The sequence below is a fragment of the Psittacula echo genome (assembly GCF_963264785.1).
Source record: "Psittacula echo genome assembly, chromosome: 1".
Taxonomy (NCBI): Eukaryota; Metazoa; Chordata; class Aves; order Psittaciformes; family Psittacidae; genus Psittacula; species Psittacula echo.
In genome coordinates, this window is record NC_137735.1 from 66,319,459 (window position 1) to 66,338,754 (window position 19,296).

At 38.4% G+C, this 19,296-nt stretch overlaps 1 protein-coding gene across 10 annotated transcripts in view; it reads left to right on the plus strand.

The window, feature by feature from the left end:
* The first annotated feature begins 433 nt into the window (after positions 1-433).
* The window catches only part of OTUD4 (OTU deubiquitinase 4), a 34,455-nt gene continuing 15,592 nt past the window's right edge, over positions 434-19,296 (plus strand). For 8 of the 10 annotated variants that reach the window (XM_080616816.1, XM_080616818.1, XM_080616815.1 and 5 more), the window contains exons 1-10: positions 434-3,752; positions 5,322-5,405; positions 8,113-8,163; positions 10,230-10,276; positions 13,477-13,549; positions 13,972-14,053; positions 14,834-14,978; positions 16,955-17,012; positions 17,399-17,516; positions 17,751-17,815. In XM_080616816.1, the coding sequence (XP_080472942.1) occupies positions 3,588-3,752; positions 5,322-5,405; positions 8,113-8,163; positions 10,230-10,276; positions 13,477-13,549; positions 13,972-14,053; positions 14,834-14,978; positions 16,955-17,012; positions 17,399-17,516; positions 17,751-17,815 (888 nt within the window). In that variant the 5' untranslated portion in view covers positions 434-3,587. The remainder of the gene's footprint in view (positions 3,753-5,321; positions 5,406-8,112; positions 8,164-10,229; positions 10,277-13,476; positions 13,550-13,971; positions 14,054-14,833; positions 14,979-16,954; positions 17,013-17,398; positions 17,517-17,750; positions 17,816-19,296) is intronic. The other 2 variants (XM_080616811.1, XM_080616813.1) reach the window with 2 other exon arrangements.

The window sequence follows — 19,296 nt, forward strand, 5'->3', positions numbered from 1 at the left end:
CCCCTCTTCTATCCTACACCCGTTCTTCCGGGCTGTAAACCTCATTAAAACAAAATTACCTCTCAGAAAAACTCTTAAAAGTTTCCCGTTGCACGGCACACATGCTCAGCGGGTGTGAGGGAAGCCCCGGGTCACCGCTCCCGCCCATGGCGGCGGCGAGGCCGAGCACTAGGACCTGCTCGCTAGAAGCAAAGAAGACATTCCCCGGCTGTACCACTGCGTGCCCTTGCGGGTGAGGAGGCGAGGCGACACTGCCGCTTGCCTCAGCATCATCTAGCTCCTTAAAGTCGCCGAAAGACGAAACTCAGAGAAATAGCCCCTCTCTAAACGCCGCTCCCTCCACCTGCACCTCGCGATTTCCGCCGGCCCCTTCTTTGCCTCCCCTTGTGCGGCAAATGGTACCAGCCCCAGCAGGTGTGGCCGTCGGGAAAAACCAACGACTGGCGGGGAGAGGGGGAGCCGTGCGGGAGCGCGCTCTCGCTCCTTCCCTCGCGCGCGCGGCCGAGAGTGATGAGAGGCAGAGAGGCGGGAGGGCGAGATCGGGACTGGGCTGGGGCTGGCAGCGGTCGCATCATAGCGGAGCGACGCGAGCAGAGAGGCCGCCGCGGGAGATTGAAGTGCCTGCGCCGCCGCTGGGGCCGCTGTGAGGCGAGGAGGGGGCGGCACCGCCGCCGCCGCTGCTGCCGCCACCGCAGCTGTTGCGCGGGGGGCGGAGGAGGAGAAAAAGAGGAGGGGGCCGCCTGTCCTTCCGCTGGTGAGTGTCAGTCAGCGAGTACGGGCCGCGCCGAGCCCTTCAGGCGGAGAGCACGGCCTCGGCGGCCTCTCCCGTTCCCGAGGAGGGCCGCCCTGCCTGGCTGCCCGTGCTCGGCCTGTGCTGAGCCGTCCATGGCGGGCTTGCGGGCTGGGAGGAGGGTTTTGTTGAACCGGAGGGAGAAAGGGCGGGCGTGGAGCAGGGCGAAAGCTGGTCTCCTTCGGCCAAGGTTGCAGTTGGGTGAGGAGAGGCGGTTCCCCTCAGGCTGTGTCGTCCCCCCCCCCGCCTTGGCTGGCCAGGTGCTGGCACAGGCAGGCCTTAGACTGAATCACCAAAATAATCTTGGTTTAAACATCGAGTTTGTGGGGTGTTTTGTTTTCTTTCTTTCTTTATTTTTTTTTTTTTTCCTTTCCTTTCTTTCTTTCCTTTTAGCTTTAGTCAGCTTCCTGACCTGGTTCAGTGTACGTGCAGCAGAAGTGCTTGTGTGGTCAATAGAGGTTAGTGGAGAGGAAGAACCTAGTGTCTAGAACTGTGGTACAGGTGCTGGTTGAAAGTGTTAGTAGAGGTACTTGCTATTTAGAACATCTGTAACAGCGCGTGAGTTATAATTTGGCCTTTCTTCTCTTGATTACAGCGTTGAGTGATTTCAGATGTCTTTTAGTGGATGTGTTTCTTATGCCTTGGATACTCAGCATGTACAGGCTAGATCTCTTCAATGAGACCTTCGCTGTTTTAGAAACATTGCTTCTTGCAGTATCTGAGGGGAAAAAAAGTAATCTGTGGGTCACCATTGCTTGATTGACTTCAGGATTCAGCTGCAAAAAGAGCAGGCTTTTAGGAAACTGGCAAGTGTATGAATTTGTTAGTTTTCTCAGTGTATTCACTTGTCAGAAGTACATTCATGTTCTGTCAGACACCGGATGACCTCGTATGTATGTACAGGCATTCTGGAGTCTAACAGATCTGGTGGAAGGCATTAGCCCTTCCCCTAACCGGCCTTTAGAATCACAATGAGAAAAAGGCCCAAATGTGAGGGAAGATGAACTTGTGAGCATGTTAGAGGATAGTTCTGTCTCTAGCTGTGATAAATAGGGTAAGGAAAAATGGAATATTCTTAGAAACTCTGTAACTGGGCACTAGTTTGGTAGAGTCTCAAGAACATATTGCCAAATCACTTGTAGCTACAGAAGAAGCACCTCTCCCATGCAGGATTCTACTAGTCTGATTTCCTGAAGTGAGTATGGTTAGCTGAGTCAGAAGCAGCAACTGTTTATAGTTCAGTCTTGTTAGATGACCTTTCCCATCTTCTCGTGAGAAGACTGAGCTTTCCATCCAGCCCTTCACTGGTATTTTTACCTCATGTTCCTTGTCTTAACTATCTGCATGCTGCCTTACCAGCTCCATGTGTCTTGGAGGTTCACATGCTGTTAGGGCTTTGCGTTCACTTCTTTCAGTTTCTATTCTTGTCTACAGAGAACCTTGGAAATGGGCTTTTGTTTCTAGTAGACTAACTCCTTTCTGGAGAACCTGGGCTTCTGTTGGGGACAAGGGTTTGATACTGCTTGTGCAGAGCTGATTGAGCACTAGACTTAGCCAGGCTTGACTTCAGCTTATTCAATCTGCTGTTGTTACACACAAATCATAGCGCAAGACACTGCTCTTCCTGTTCTTGCTTCTGTTGGCTGAAAGTAAAAATCAGAGGTTTAATTCATTCTGTCTCTTGCATCTAAATTTGTTCATTTAAGCTAAAAAGTAACTGGTAGCATTTTTTTTTATCACTATTGCTACTGAGAGCTTTATAGCTCTTTCTCCTAGGAAAGTTGCACAATCACAGTAAAAAAAAAAAAAAAAAAGACAGCCTTACAAGTTTGGGACGCTTCGCTTCTTGACACTTCTTGTGCACCTAAATCTTGTCAAGCCAGTTTCCAGTGCCAAACAAAAGCTAAGTCATGCAATTCTAATAAAAATGTGTGCTGCTTCTTACCACTAAGAGTGGTATACGGAAAAAGTGTTGTATCAAAAGTAGTTAATGGCCGTGGCTTTTTTTCTAATCTCCTTTTTAAGTAAGCCTCCTTTTCTATCCCCGTTTTAGTTCTATCTTCTTTCTTACAAGTGGATGGAGTTAATTAATCTTACAGTCTAATGTGTTGAGGAAAACAAACAAAAAAACACCATAGCCAAATTAAACCCGCACCTATCTGTGGCCTGGGTTTTATAACCAAAAGCCAAACTATGTATGGTTATAAAGCTAAGAAGCTCCCGCGGGCTGACATGAGCCCTGTTCCCCGCTCCCGCCCTGCCGGGGGAGGATCCCGCCGCTCCCTCCTCCGGGACTACCGCTCCCAGAAGCGCCCGGGCTGAAAGTGAAAATAAACGCCAGGTTACGCTTCTCTTTTTTCCCTTTTCCCCTCCCCGGCGGCGGTAGCACATGTCCTTTCTCTTTTGTTTTCCGCCCGGCAGGCCGGCTGCGCGCCCGGGCCGGGACTCGCCGCCCTGAGCGGGGAGAAGCGGGACCGCGATCCCGCCGGAGCGGTGCCCGGGAGCTGCTGCCCGGCCCTCCGGAGGAGCGTAGAAGCCGCGGGGTTTATGGAGCTGGAAGTCCAGGCTGCGAAGTAAAACTTGGCTCTTTCTCCCCGCGATTCCCACATGCAAGTTGATAACGTGAGACCGGCTGCTTTTCTTATCGCTGCTGCTACCTCGAGTGCCGCGGGCCAGTGCTCTGCACCCCCAGCCGCTGCTGTTTCCTTTACCCGGCCGCGGAGCTGCGCGGTGGGTTTCCTTTGCCATGTGGGGCTAGGAGGGGTGCAGCCATTCTCCACAGGGTGAAGCGATAAACATGGAGGCGGCGTGCAGAGCCGACAGCGGGGAGCAGAGCCATCAAGGCGGCGGCGCGGACACCCCCGGGGACACTTCTATGGACTGCTACCTGCGATCTCAGGGCTTGTACAGAAAGAGAGTTGCCAAGGATGGATCTTGTCTTTTCAGGGCTGTGGCCGAGCAGGTAACTGCCTACCTAAACAAAGCTACTTCTCATGAAAGCATGGGAAGTATATCTCATTAGTGGGTGATAATCAGTGTTAAAATGCTGACAAGTATAGGTTAAGGTTACACTGTCGTGTGTCTGGGGGTGTGTGTATATACATGTGTGTGTGTGTGTGTGAATAATTTCTGCCTTGCAACTAGAGAGAAGTTCTGTGTGTGCAGCCGTTTTCTGTCATCAAGAAATTGTTACCTGTTTTGACCTTACACTGCCTCCTCAGAGTTTTTTTCAATGTAAGATTTCAACATTTTGGTGCAACTGGTTCCGCATGAGGCTCTTCAGGAAATGGAATTTGGCTTAAAGAGCTGAAAAGCTTTGCTCTCTGATTTGTTAATTAGTTTATTATAAAATTAGAGAAAGTAATTTATTTTCAGTTCTTCCTGTTGAATTCCCTTCCCCCATTTCAGTGTTACTGTTAAAGGAAAAAAGTAACAGCGTCATCTTGTCTTAAACACAAACAAACAGCAGTGGGAGCTCTGGTGCTTCTGATTGTGGGAGCCCGGATTCCTGTGCTAGTTATACACAGTTCACTTTTTTGTTTTTTCTTCTTTTTTTTTTTTTTTTTTTTTTAACACTACTTTCCCTCTCAGTTTCTACGTTCAGGAAGAAAACGCTATAGAGCTGAAGTGAGTGGTGTTATTTTTTTTATTTCAGGGGAATGTTGAATATACATTGATACTCTGGTGTTTTTAATTAGCATATATATATATAAAAGGTTTTGCCCACACTACAGTATATATAGAACTTTTTTCAACTATAAACTTAACATCACGTTTGTATTTTATTGAAGGGAAGGCCTTTAATTCAGAGCTATTAGGTGTTTATCCAGAAACTTGGCCTAGTCTCTGTACTCTTCATGCAGGAGAAACTGCACTAGTCTAAATTTGAAGGTGTTTTAAATTAAGGGTAGCGTGAGGATTGCAAGAGAGGCCGCAGCTTGAATTATCTGGAATTTCCCTACGTTGTAGTGAGGGTGCAGAAAAAGTGATGTTGGAGATAACTGATGAAAGTAATGTTTTTTTCCAGTAGAAGTTTGAACAGGAGGTAAAATGCAGGTGTCATATTTGGATCTGAATTTCTGACTTCCAAATCAGTGTTTGGGCAACAGACATACACCTCTTAAAGTCAATAGAAAGTAATCCTGCAGTCTCTTAGATTTGGTTGGATTTCATTTGAACAAATGCGTGCTGGTAGTCGATTTCCTCATTCACTCGTGCAGTAACTTCTTCAATTAAGGAAAGTCCTTTACAAAGGAGTTGGTTAAAGAATGACAACAAATGCTATTCATTTTGTTCAGTAAATCATTGTAAAATTGAATGTCTGAATTTAGTAAATCTGCAGTTACTTAATTTTTGATTAACTGAGGTTTCGCCTGCATAAAGATGTTACTGAGTGTGTATTTAAATATTCTTAAAATTAAAATTAGAATATTTGCAAGCCTGTATTTAAACAACAGTCATTAATTATTTTTGACCTGTCATTAAAACTCCTAAGAACCAGTGTCACTTTCTTCTCTTTCTCCCTTTGTAGGTGTTACACTCTCAGTCTCGGCATATTGATGTTAGGATGGCTTGTGTAGACTATCTTCGGAAAAATAGGGAGAAATTTGAAGCAGTAAGTATTTTTGTTTTATTTGTGAGCAATTAAAACCAAGTTGCTTTATTCCTTCCACTTTTCTGCTGTTTGTGACAGTATTCATCACAGCTATATGCCAGTTGATGCTTTTTTAAAGTAAGCACTCTTTAAAATAATTGGCATATGTGTCGTAGTAACTGGTTTTCATAAGCTTGCAGAAAGACTTGTGTGCTGCTTGAGCTGGAGTCATGTGGGGTGGGAAGAGTTTTTAATGCTCATTAAATAACAAAACAAACTTAAACTGTAATCGTCTGTAATGGAGTTACCAAAATCTGGATTTTATTTTAGTATAATGCCTATTTTAAGAAAGGTCATCAAATGTTCTTATTGTGCTATTTAATTGCTTTTACAATATATAAGGGATTGACTGATGAGAAGAGTGAAACTTCTTTCAGGGTCTACAATTTATTATGTATTACCACTGTGGTGGTGTTTCTCTAGACATGCATAAATTCTCCATCAACCATGGAATAAAATATTTTGACATTGAGCTATATTTGACCAATGTCATCAGTGTTAACGTTATAAAATCCTATTTATCATTCCTTTTAAAAGAACAATAATAAATAATGGTGTTCCTGTTTGTTTGTATGTGTTTTAGTGTATATCTTGTTTATAAGGATAGCCAAAACAGGAGTATGGTTAAGCATTTGTTACTAGAGGGTTATTATTCAGCTCATGTTTTCTGTTCCAAATTTATTTGGGCCCAAAATAAAAAGAGCACCTCACTAGCACCTTAAGGGAAGAGAAGGAAAGCAGGAATAAGTATGTGTTCTGTAATTTCAAAGTGTCCTATGCTTGAATGTGACTGATCACTGTTAGTGTGGAAGTTGTCAAGAAATGAATGACATGAAATACAGTAAGTCTCCCTGGGAGAATGCAGTGCTGACTTGACTATTTCCATTTGCCAGGACTATTTGTTTCCTGTCTATCTGAGGACTTAACCAACTCTTAGATCTGTCCCCCATCTTACTTATTTTTTCACTGTTGACTTTTTAATCCCTTTCTTACCAGAAGACATCACTTACTCCAATATCTAGTTTTTGGAAATACCTTGAACATTCTTGACTCTAAATATGTGTTGTTTCCCCTCTTTTCTGTTCTTCTGAAAAGTCTCTTTTTTTAAAGCTTCTTGTCAGTTTTCAGAATAGGTGTTTCATGTACAAGGTTGAAGTGTTTCATATCCTCATTTCCTGGTGTTCCTAGTCCCTCAGGTATCCCACTTCAGCTCTATTGATCTCCTTTGCTCCCCATATCTCTTACTACTCTTTGTGTTTTTAGTCTGTAACATAGCATTGTTAACGTAATGTAACCCTCTTGAAACAAAAAAACCCAAAACATACAAACAAACAGACGAACAATACATAGCCAACCTAAACTCTTAGTTCAACTATCTACTCGTCTGCCTTCTTAGTAGCTGTGTTCTATTGGCATGTAGAACTCGATGAAGTTCCTCTTCTGTCTATTGTAACCATTGCAGCCTGGATTTCTGCCTTTTCATTGATGCTGCTATCATTGAAGTTTCAGGTGACTGAAACGGTCTTCATTTTTATCCTCATCGTTTCTTGAAGTGTTATCTTTGATTGCTGCTGTTTTACTTTCATGCTCTTTTTTTTTTTTTTTTTTTTTAACTCTTCAGTTTCTTATGAGAACTTTCTGGTGCCCCTTCTTCTGCTGTGTGTTATCTTTAGGTCATTTAATTTTGATACACAAAAAATCCTGCTGTGTGTGATCATGTTTTACTAATTCACCTTTTAAATTCATACCTGATTGCTTCTGTCTAAATTAAAATTTTTGGCCAGACTTTTTTATTCTTTTCATGAACAACACTGTCCAGGCAGATTCAAAATGGCTATAGCAGAACTTTTAATCTGAACTATTCCAATCAGTTTTCCTCATTACCTTGTTTTGTACTCACTGTGGGAGAGAGGCCATACAGCTTGTAGCTTAAGTTCGTAACAGGAATTACTACTTCAGCATTTAGATTGCGTCTAAATCGCATTTTTTAAAAATACGGTCTCATGTCTATTACTGCAGCATCTTTCTCTGATCTTAACAAATGTGCATGTTAAAGAGTGTAGCTGAAGGATTACTTTCTTAGTCTGGCGCTTACAGGGTAGCCCAGTTTGTTTGCATCATTTCACTGATAGTAAAAGCAGATTTTTTGTAGTGATATAGAAAAGAAGATAAAATGCTTTCTGATTTGCCTATACTATATCTTACTGCTGCTTGGGTATTACAGAAATGTGAATTTCATTTCTGATTGTCCATTGCTGCCTATTTCTTGTAACAAGATACTTGAATAAGCCCACACATACTCTCTCCAGTGATGGTTTGCATGCCTGGGTTGAATTGCCCATGAACACCTACTTTTGCAGCATCTTTGCTTTCGTTCAGATTTCCCCCTTTGGCTGCTGAAAACACTGTTGGTATTTGGCGTTTTTTTTGGTTTGGATTTTATGATGACTCCAGAGGCTATTTATGTGGTTATTTTCTGGAATCCTGACCTTTATTCCCTTTTCTTTACATCACTTTATACTTAGATTGTAAGCCCTTTTGGGGCAGGGTAGTCTTAAATTTCCAGTGGAACATTCCCATTGGTAGAGTGGGTCACACACTAAGGATTGCATATACTATTCTAATAAAAATTAATTATTTCTTTTTTTATTTTTTTTTTTTAATACAGTTCATAGAGGGGCCATTTGAAGACTATTTAAAATGTTTGGAAAATCCACAGGTATGTTAAACTTGACTTATAATAAGAAGCAGTACTTTATTGAAGTTGATGGATAATTGCATTTTTTTTTCTCTCACAAATGCTTTGACTGAATTTAAGAGGTTTTTGAATTATGTGAACGTGTTTTTATCAGTGTACTTTCTAGTGTAAAATGATTTGGGGATTTTTTTTTTTTTTGTCTGGATTTAAACCTATTAGTCTTCAAATTGTACCCAGATGTTTCTAGCTTCTGCAAAACATCAAGAAACATAGTGTGGCTAACTTTTTCTTAAAGGCAGCCTTGAATAAAGTGTGAAAGTTTCCGTGATGAAGAAAGAGTTACTTATGTAAGGGATATTATGAACAGTAGCCACAGGCTTTTTTGAAGATACTTATTTGAAGCAAAATTATTATTATTCTTCTCTCCACCAATTTAATGTTAGTATTTTTATTAAGGAGTTAATTTGTGTAAGCTGAGGGGATAGGGGAAAAAAAAAAGGATTATCTAGTAAAACATTGCAAAATCTTAAAAAATTTAAAAATATTAATAATATATTTAATTAATAATTAATTATATATAATTATTATTATAAATAATAATATTTATTATAATTTATTAAATTAAATTAATTAAAATTTATTATAATAATTATTATAAATAATTAATAATAATATTAATAAAATCTTAAAAAATCTTAAAAATTTTTTTTAAGCACTCATACATAAATTTTATTAAATTTTGCTCTCCTAAAAATCAAAACATGACTTTCCTCCCCCCTGTTTCTATAGCATCCTTAGTTAGAATGGCTAACTGGATGGTTCTCTATTTCAGTTTTCAAAATGAATGGTGGAAGGAGGGAAAAAGTGGGTCTTGGCCTACTCTGCTTGTGTCTTTGTTCATTCCAGGATTTTTAACTGCAAAGCTTTGTTAGTGAGATCTTGAGTTAACATGGTTTGCTAAATGGTAAACCATGCCGTTTCCCAGTAGAACTTATTCTGCACTGAACTGTGATAATATGAATAGTTTACAGCACTGCACTGCCTTTGTAGAAAATGCCTTTCTCGTACATGTCCACTAATGTTTAAAAGAAATCCTTTGGAAAAATAAACCAGACAGTAGCTTTTTCACGTATTAAGTTAGTCGGTATTTGAAAATTGTCGTGAGAATTTAAAAAGAGTTAAATGCTACAAAATCCTGCCCCAAACTCAAATTTCAGTATTTTTTAATTTAGTAAGAATAACAAAAAAAAAAAGGGGGGGGGAGAAAAAAGATCTGGTCCCATCATACTGGAGCACAGGACATTGCTTTGGCTGGTAATGGAAGAAACAGCTTTTACTTTTTTATGATTTGAGTCTGGGTTATGGCATTACTGACACTTCACTGGTTAACAGTTTTAAAGGACAGACTTTTGGTCTTTCTTCAGGTGTTGATACATAGCTGCTTGTCTGAGAAATGCAGCTATCACAAGTTTATTTTGGCTATTTGGAAGTGGATTGTCTACTTTGTTGGAGCAGTTCACACGATGGTGTCAGAATATTTGTATGGAAGTTATCTGTGTTTTAGGCAGGAGAGTTAAGCCTCAAGGTTCTTTTTCCTGCTCAACTACAGCTCAAGGCCACAAACCCAGACAGTTTTGAATGTAGAGAGTAACATTTTTAAACCCACTTGGTAAATAAATCTGACACTCACTTTTCTTCAAAAATCAGTTTTGAAAAGCTAGACTGCTGGTTGTTTAACAGAAAAATACCCCAACCCAACTCTATCACCTTTCAAAATCATACTCTTTAATGACAAATTTGAATTTGTGATTGATTTTTAGTTCTCTCAGTTTTCATACAGATAGATTTATTGCTAGTTTGGGGAAATGTCCTTCTAGCTTGTACCCCTTAACCGCCTTATTGGAATAATTATTATTAACAAAAACATACAATCAAAGTGTCTCAGCTGAACTTCAGACTCCGTGTTGATATATTTGTTTTTGACAGTAATTTCTTGCATCTCTTGGCCTACACATGAGGAAGTATAATAACTGTGTTTAATAATTGTGTGTTTGAAGTTAATTTTATTCTTTTTTCTTTCAATATAGGAATGGGTTGGACAAGTAGAAATAAGTGCCCTTTCTCTTATGTACAAGTAAGGAAACTTTTGAATATGTTTTATTGAGATCAGCTATTTTGTTAGTGAGTCAGTTGGAATAACAAAGTTGTAATTGTGTTATACTGTAGTTTTCCAGAAAGTTACAAATATGCTTTGAAAATCACAGCTCTCAAGGTAATAAATAGAAAAGTGAGCTTTGAAAATGGCATTTAATTGGGGGTTTGAATCCAAGTTTGCGATAATGTCATGCATCTCACCTGCACAACTGATTGTGGGTAGAGTGATACAGTTTGCATCTTGTTAATTTTCATGTCCTAATGTTTCTATTAAAATTGCATTTCTTCCTGTTTCTCAGCAAGGCTTTAATATTAACAGTATTGCTAAGCTGGGGGCTGTACCTATTTCTTTATTACCTTTGTACAAATGCTCTAATGTACCTTGAAAGTGGTATGGGTATTGTAGGCTGCATGCTAGAAAGCCGCTCCCCTGCTATGAAGTTCTGTGAACCAGGTATATATGTATAAGACTACCAGGTGTGTGTGTGTATATATATGTATATATATATATATATGATTACCTGATGTACTGCTTAGTCTCTTTTCTGTATAAACATGAATTTTTCCACTGTATCAATATGGATGAAATAGTAAGAGTTTGTCAAGTACCATATGCTTCAGAAACGTTTTGATATTTGTGCATAGAAACACTCCTTGGTGATGAGCAGTTTTGTTGATGTGTTTTTTATTAAATGTAAACCTCTATATTAATCTTTCTACAGAATAGTATGAAACAATATGCTGAATATTTATAGCTGCTTTCTATATACTGTGTGAGGGAATGTGCAATGTACAGCATCTTCTCTTTCTGCTGTTTGTAAACCTGTTGAAAAATTCAGTATTTCAAAATGCTTACTGTAAATTAACGACTTTATACTTCCACTCTTGATGAGACAGTTGATGGAGGAAAGCAACTAGTTAAATATTTCAGTTACTTAGGTGAGTGCTAAGGATGGGAAATTGCATGAAACTATCTTGGCATTTTGTCGTTAATGGACAGTTTAGAGTTGCATGTGCTGCACGGGTGAGAGAGTAAAGTTTGGCTCAAGAGGCTTTGAAAGAAGGTCTGATGGTTAGGTTGAGCCAAGGTGAAGAGAGATGTAACTCAAGTCAATAAAATTGCATGCTTGCTTACATTGGACCTGGATGGTTGTGATCTTCTGTTTGTTCTGTTTCCAGCCATGAGAAATTTATTGTCATGAAATAGAACCAGTTGATTTTGAAGCTGTGATGTGTTGGTATCCAGGACCACAGCTGTTAAATGAATAGAGAGGCAAATCCTGGTTGATCACAGCATTTTTAAAATTTCTATTGGAAGCATGAGGATTGTGGCATAGTTGCAGCTGTAGGCAGTATTTTGCTGCGGAGTTAGACACATAGGAATTGCTGCTGCCATACTTGTTTTGGGAAGACTGGCTTCTATTAAAAAAGGCAATCTTGAGGCCCTGGGAAAGTAGGAATGGTGCTGGAGGTAGGAAGAAATAGTTGCTTCTCTTCCTGCAGGCTGGCAGACTAATGGAGAGCAGAAGTGTGAATTTGCTGTTCTGTGTCAAGCAGAGAAATGAGAGAGTTTCAGACTTTTCAAGCATAGGGTAGAAATGCAGTATGAATAGGTTTGTGTCATTTTCACTCCTCGGATCTGTCACAGGTGTAATTTGGTTATCAAGTTTTCCTTGCTGCCCTGAAGCGTGTGGGTCTCTGAGCTATGAAATTTTTCTTCTCAGAATTGCTTTTTCTGAGTTGTTGTAGAAACTTGTGGATTTTTTCAATCCAAAAAAAGCACCTCTGAGTGTATTTCACCATTTTGCAAGACTAGTAAAGGTTTTGCTTGTGTGAGCAAGGAAGAAGTTCAAGGAAGTGATTTGCTGCTGAACAAAGAATTCATGGGGAGGATTTATGGATGAAAGAGAGAGAAAATAATTAAGATCATGACAGAGACTGATTATAGCAAAAAAGAAAAAAGTAGCAAAGAATGATTTCAGTTTTTAGAAAGTAGAAAATCAAGCAGCATGTCATGTCAGTATCAGTTGTGGGTTTTCCTGTATATGCCACTTTATATCCAGTTCAACTTTTTATGCTTTTTAATGTAACAAACCCAAAAAAAAAGAATTGTAAGTGTGGAATGTAAATTCTAAATTTGCTTAACTGTACTAGCTTAACTCTTCATTTATGATATTTTCAATCCTTTTAAACGTAATGAGATACCCAAACTTTCTTTGCAGTGATAAGAATTTTCTAAACCTGGTTTAAAGACTCTACTGGACTTTCACCCTTGATGGTGAATGTCTGCCAACAGAGCAGTGGCATGCTATCTGCTGGTTCAGCCCAAGCTTCCCAAAAAGTTTCTTTCTGTGCTGTTGAAGAGAGCAGTTGAAGAGACAACAGGGGTTTCTTTGCCACTTCAAATCCAGCAACTTGAGTCTAACAAACACAGAATGGTGTTAGGCTCCACACTTCAGTGGAGTCCTTAGCCCCTAAAAAAGGGAAACTGAACCCTCTGAATGTCTTTTTTTCAGTATATTATGCTTTTTAAAATGCAGGAAAAAAGACGCAGAGGGCGTGATTTGCAGAGGTGCTTGTTGATTACAATATATGATCCTCAGGCAGTGCCTGCTGGTGGTCTGTTTGGGAGCAGAAACGTTGTGTCGACCCTTCTGAGCATAAGAACTTGGTTTGTTAGGCGAGAAGATTTTCTGAGCCACAGACATGGACTGCTCTGTTAGCTGGCCCAAGAGGGTTGTCATGCGCATGTAATCAGTCTGCTAACACAGCTTTAGCCTAAGCCATTGCTCTTGTCATTGTTTCCTGTCTCTGTTCATAAAACCAACCTCTTCTTTTTTTCTGGTTGGCTTTCAAATGGCAAAAAGTGCAATGAATTTCTCCAGGACTGGGGAGTCATCATCTTTTTAGACACTGCTCCAAAAAGCAGTGTCTGGAAATCTGCTTTACTTGTCATTGGCTCTGTCCACATTGTGATAGCACATCTTAGTCTAGAATATTCTTCCATAAAAGTAAGCCTTTTTTTGATCAGTGATAGCTGTATTCATCTTCTTCAGTATTCTTTTCCAGTAGATGTTTTCTGTGGTTATGGATGTTCCTTGAACTTGATTTGAATATTTCATTTTTTTAATTGATACTAATTTTTAAATTAATTCTTAACTACTATTTTCTTGTCCTCAGGAAAGATTTCATAATATACCGGGAACCAAATGCTTCTCCTTCACATGTAACTGAAAATGGCTTTTCTGATAAGGTAAAAAAAATTAATGATGGCTATTGTGAAAGGCTGAATTAAGACTATATAAACAGCAAGTAGTTTTGTGAGTTTTATTATTCAACACTATGAAATGTTCTGAGAATGTTAACAATTTCTTTTTGTACATATTTAAGGCTTCTGTTGATACATGTAGCACTTCTTTTTAAATGGATATTTGGGGTGTATCTTCTTAGTAATCTAAAATTTAAAAAATTTAAATCTAAAATGTAAAAAAACAATTTACAAGTGCTAACTCACATAGCTACCTCTGTCTTAAAGTTTTTTTGACTTTTGGACAAATGTTTTTCGGTTTAAAGGATACGTGTGTGTTGATACATAAGATTGAATTTAAAAGGTAGTGCTAATATGAAAAATCAAGTGAGATGCAAACCCTAAAATATCTGTGGTTTTTTTAATAGGTATTGCTGTGCTTCTCAAATGGAAACCACTATGATATTGTTTATCCCATAGAGTATTCAGAAAAGGCTGCTCTGTGCCAGTGTAAGTATTATGTTGGTTAGTTAAAAGCATGTATTTTTACCAAAATCTTAAAATGGTCACTCTTAGGTTTCAGGAAAAGCACTGTGTGAAAGCTCATTATAGTAATTTTTTTAGTAGCTTTATTTTCCATTTGAATTGTCAATGACTGTATGGTTTTGCAAGAACACGAATTCTTCCTGTGTCCTGATTTTTGACAAAGCAGATTATATGACAAGAGGAGAATATTTACCTGCCTCTTTGAGTCTGAGTGGTCTGATGTAAACAGAAAATGTTGGTGTACCAATTTATGATCTGTTGCATTTTGTCTGGTCAACATTCTCGTGTTGGTTTTGTATTTCAGACTATGTTAGCAAACTAATGGTTTGTGTTAGAGTTATCCTTGCATGTGTAACTTGTCACAGAAATTACAGGGGTTGCATGTGGAAAAAATAACTCTCTTCATGGATTATTGTTTCCTTTAGTAGATTGCAGAATGCCCAAAGGTCCTAATCAGGTTTGATGGGTCACTGTGACAGTCTCTACAAGGATTCTAATTCTTCATGGAGGCTCTGCCTATGTGCGGAGTTACATGACAGAGGGCAAATTTGACCTGAATTTTAGTATGTATACCCATAGCAGCTGCAGCTGGTTCTGCTTTTAATGCCTTCACAGTTTGTTAAGACATCAAAATGCTTGCTTGCTTTGATTGAAGAAATTTGAAATGCATCAGTAATGGTAGTATAAAATCTCATTTGCTTTGTAATTGATTTTGCCCTTCCACTATCTCCTCCTCTTCCCCAGCTCTACTATATGAGTTGCTTTATGAGAAAGTATTTGATACAGATGTAAAGAAAATTATAGCGGAACTTAGTGCTGGTGGTGTGACAGAGGAAAGTAACGGTAGCAGTGAAGTATCTGCTTCAGATTCAGAAGATGACAGCTACAGGTAAATGGGATTTAAAAGTTAATGTAAGGTGCCTGTAAGCAATACATGTTAAATGAGTTTTCTGAATTTCTGGTGGGTAGTAGAATTCTAACACTTAGGGTTGAACGACCTTTACAAATTACTGAGAAAAGAAACACAAACTGACAAGGTTAGAAAGAATGAAATGTGTCATCTTCCCTGTACCGGGGGACAGGTTTCTGGTTCCTCTGTTTATCCTATAGTCTAGCTTCAGGTCTCTTTACATAATGGAATATTGCCATTGCAACATGTCCCTCTTCCTGTTTAAAAGAGCAGAATCCCCTGGGACAGCTGTCAGTCTGCCAATCTGGCATGGTAAACTCCATGAAAGTTGCTTGGCCAGCTCTTGCAACTCAGTACAGTTACAGGAATCTACTCCAGCTTATGTTGCTTCCATATCTGGGAGATGACATGCCTGCTTGGGATGTATCAAAATGGAGAAATACAGATATGGCTTGCTCCATTTTGTTCTTTGATCTGTATGAAGTGATTCTATTTGTGGGTTTGTATTCTTTTTGCTGGACCTGAATGCTCTAGCTAGCTTTGAGATTTTGACCTATTGATTCCTTTTGCACAGTAAGTCTTCCACAGTGCCATTTTTTGTTTACATAGTGGCAGTTTTTCTTCTGTTTAATACTGTTCAGAAATCTATGGCTGTGTGAAATTCCATTGAAGCCGTGGAGATTATGCTATATTAGTGCATCATGTCCCCTCTTCCCACTGAATGTCATGAAAGTCCTTTTTTGGGGACTCTGCTGTTGTCTGTGTAGCATGTGTCAGAAGAAATACTTTGAGATATTGAAAGCTGATTTTTTTTTTTTTTTTTTTTTTTTTTTTTACCTCAAGCTGAAAACAGCAGAAAGGAAGATGATGTAAATCACAGAAGGAAAACCAAGTTCTGGGAAAGGGTTTAGCTTCCTTTCTTGTTTCAAAAAAAAAAAAATAAAAAAAAAATACTAGGGAGCATTGCCAATTAAAATACGAAGTATTTCTGCCTTGGGGAACAATTATTGTGGTTAAATGTCAGACAGTGGAAACCTTCTTCATTCCTTTCTGCTGCTGAAGCCTTCCTGGGCTTTGTATGCAGTAGCATTATCCTGTATCTTTGGGATTCATAAGGAAATAAACTGCTAACCTCCATAGCACCTTTGTAAATGAAGGTCATAAACTCACTTGAGACTACCAAACTCAACATTTTTTTTATTTAAACCATATGTCTTATGACGCAAGAGCCAGCGTGTGTAACTCTTGACCTAGTTAACATGAATTACAAACACTTTGCTGTGTTTATGAAGTCTTGATTTTCTTGCTTGTATTGAAGTTGACTTCAGCTTGTTTCATTACCTAGTTTTCCAGGAGGTCTTTTGCATTTTATAAATGTCAGCTTTTCAGTTATGTTGTTATTAAATGCCATAGTTTGTTTTGGTTTTGGGAGAAGTTAATGCTGACAGATACTTACGACTTGCTGTAGGGAAAAAAACTTGGTTTTTCTCTGTGGAAAGTAATTTTTCCAGTGATGTCAGGTGTAGAAAATAAGAGTAAATTAGAGTGTCTGATGCCAGTTCACTAGTAGTGTTTTTTGGGTTTGATTTTTTTTTTTTTTTTAATCTCTGCTTTTGCTATGTTTTCCTTATACGATTGTAGAAATTTCAAAGGAATTTTTTGTTTCCTTTGCCTACTCCCTTCCCCCTTTTTTATTTAAGTAATGGCTAAGTCAGTACACATAAATTAGACATCCTAAAACTTGTTCTTAAAACCAAAAATACTATTTTTACCTTTATATGATACAGAAATGTAGTTCTTTGGTTTAGACAGCTTTTTCATTTTGAAAGATGTTCCTTATTGTGGAAAAACTACGTAGAGAGTGGTATTTTTATCCACTTCCAAGAAAATTCTTTACCCAATTTTCAAGTGTTGTTAATACTATAGTATCAAAGTTCGCTTCTGTCCTTTTGCAGGAGTAAAGATACAACAGTTAGTGATACAAATGGATTGAAATCTCTTTCTGACAACAAGGTATTTATATGTTAAGATGTATTTTCTTACTAGTAATTTGTGATTTGCCATACTTTTTCAGTGTTCAATGTTCCTGAGAGGATCTTGTGTTTCTAGTTCTGCTAATATGTAATAGTTTAAAAAACTACTTACTGCTTTGAAAAATAATGTTTCCTTTTCATGTGCCAAAAGATGGATAGTGTTGTTTTTAACACTACTTAGTTCTTAATTTTGTTCTGATACGGTTAGAAGAAAAAGCATGGAAAAGGTAATTGAATGATGTCATGCTTTATGTATTTTCATCTTCTTTATATTTTAGTTTAAAGCTGAGCACTGTGATTGAAAAATGGAGAATCGTTACATCATTTTATAGTTGACCATTTAGCACTTTGTTCTGTTTCATACAGCACCTTAAGAGCAATGGGAATCCTGCCTTGTTGGTCTTACCTAAAAAAGTTCTTAAAGCACTCAATCCATCAGTTTACAGAAATGTTGAATACGACGTTTGGCTCCAATCCAAATGGGGTACGTAACCAAATACTTAAAAGTTCCAGCTTTTGCATGCTGATGTATATATAAAATGAGCTCTCTTGAAGAGCAGTGATGCAAATGGTGGTTTGGATTTAGGCAGTGGTCTTTCTCACAGGGGTCAGTGTACAGGTTTAGGGCGTGAACTTGTGGTTTGCACTTCTATTGCATCAAGAAAGTAACTCTTACAGTGTATTTAAACTAACAATGTTATTGGTAATGTATTTACAGATCAGCAAAAACAAGATTTTTCTATTGCCGCTGGCATGCAATACTCAGTTGGAGATAAATGTAAAGTAAGTAATAGTTGCATTATAGTTTATAGACATTAACATTTTGCTGAAGATGCCAGTTTTCCCTCTTCATTAACTGTTTTGATGTATATATATAATTGCTGCTTTCTAAATATTCTTGTGTTTTCAACTGAGTGTATGTTCATTATTGAACTGTTGGCAGTATTCATGCCTTACAGCATATGTCTAGAAAAGGCGGGTGATAGAACGTATGATCAGTGCTAATTTTCTGGATTTAAAAGTCACAAGGTTACCTTCAGGAGTATATTTGGTAAAATGACTGAGGACCTTAATGTTAAGTATGAAGGTAAGTTTGTTCAGGCTTCCCTCTGTGATGAGTCCTTGCTTAGCATTGTAGAATGCTAGCCTGTGTGTGAGAAGCAGGTGTGTTCAGGGTAGTTTACTCAGTTCAAGCTAAGCTCTGTTTCTCTCTTGGTGGGCTCCATAAGCTAGGTAGTTACTCCTGTGATGTGTGAAAGTGTGTGGTGTGTCTGTTTAATAAAACTGATCATTATCTCCCCTGTATCTTTTGCTGGTCCCTGTGCTTGCTTGCTTTCTTATACTGCTGTACGGTGAAGTGTTTGTGTGCATATAGTTGCATGATGGACAACTAAATTTTAGTGTTTTCTGTCATATGGGCTTTTCTTTGGAGAGACCAAAACCAACACCATAGTTCCATGTATTTGTATTCAGCTCTGGAGATAATGATTACTGTTTGTAAATTGACTTTGTTCTAAACTCATAACTTTCAAGTAATGGAATACAGCTTGCTTTAGTTACTGCAGATCCTGAAGTTTGGGATGATTCTTCCTCTTGAAGTATTCAAAGTGCACTACACAATTGCTCTTTAAACTCTATTAAAATTTGTAGTATGCATTGCTACTTAGGAAGAAATAAGATTTGCCGTTAAATTCTATAGTGCTCGAATTTTAGATTAATCTTCTTACGTGTGTTAACTAAACTGCTGGTGCTTGGCTAAACATGGTGCTTTCTAGGACAGTTGACCATCTATTGAAGGTTATTCATCTGAATGTGAAAATACTCAGTTTTATTATGCAGCATGGGGGCTCTTTCAGTTTGTATTTTTTTGTGCGTAATGGAATTAAGCATAGTGAATGAATTCAGGAAAAATGCATCTCTGAACCTAGTGTGGAGTTGATTACTTATTGCTTAATGGGAGAGGCTTAAAATTTGTATTTAAGAACCTAAGGCTGTTTCGTGTAGTATTTACTAAAGGGTACAGGTATTATTAGTAGAAAGATCTCTGGTAGCTAACACACCCTATCAAATTTTATATGTACCTAGCGAGTCAGTGAATATAAGGGATAAAAACATGAGGAGGAAAGATGAAGTAAATGATGAAAAGTGGAATTGACCAAATTGGAAAGCCAAATATTGTAGCAGAACATTATGAAATTTATGTGTACCAGAAGACTTTGCAGAATATGGAATGTCAGACGAGTAACACTGTGATCATGTCTGAA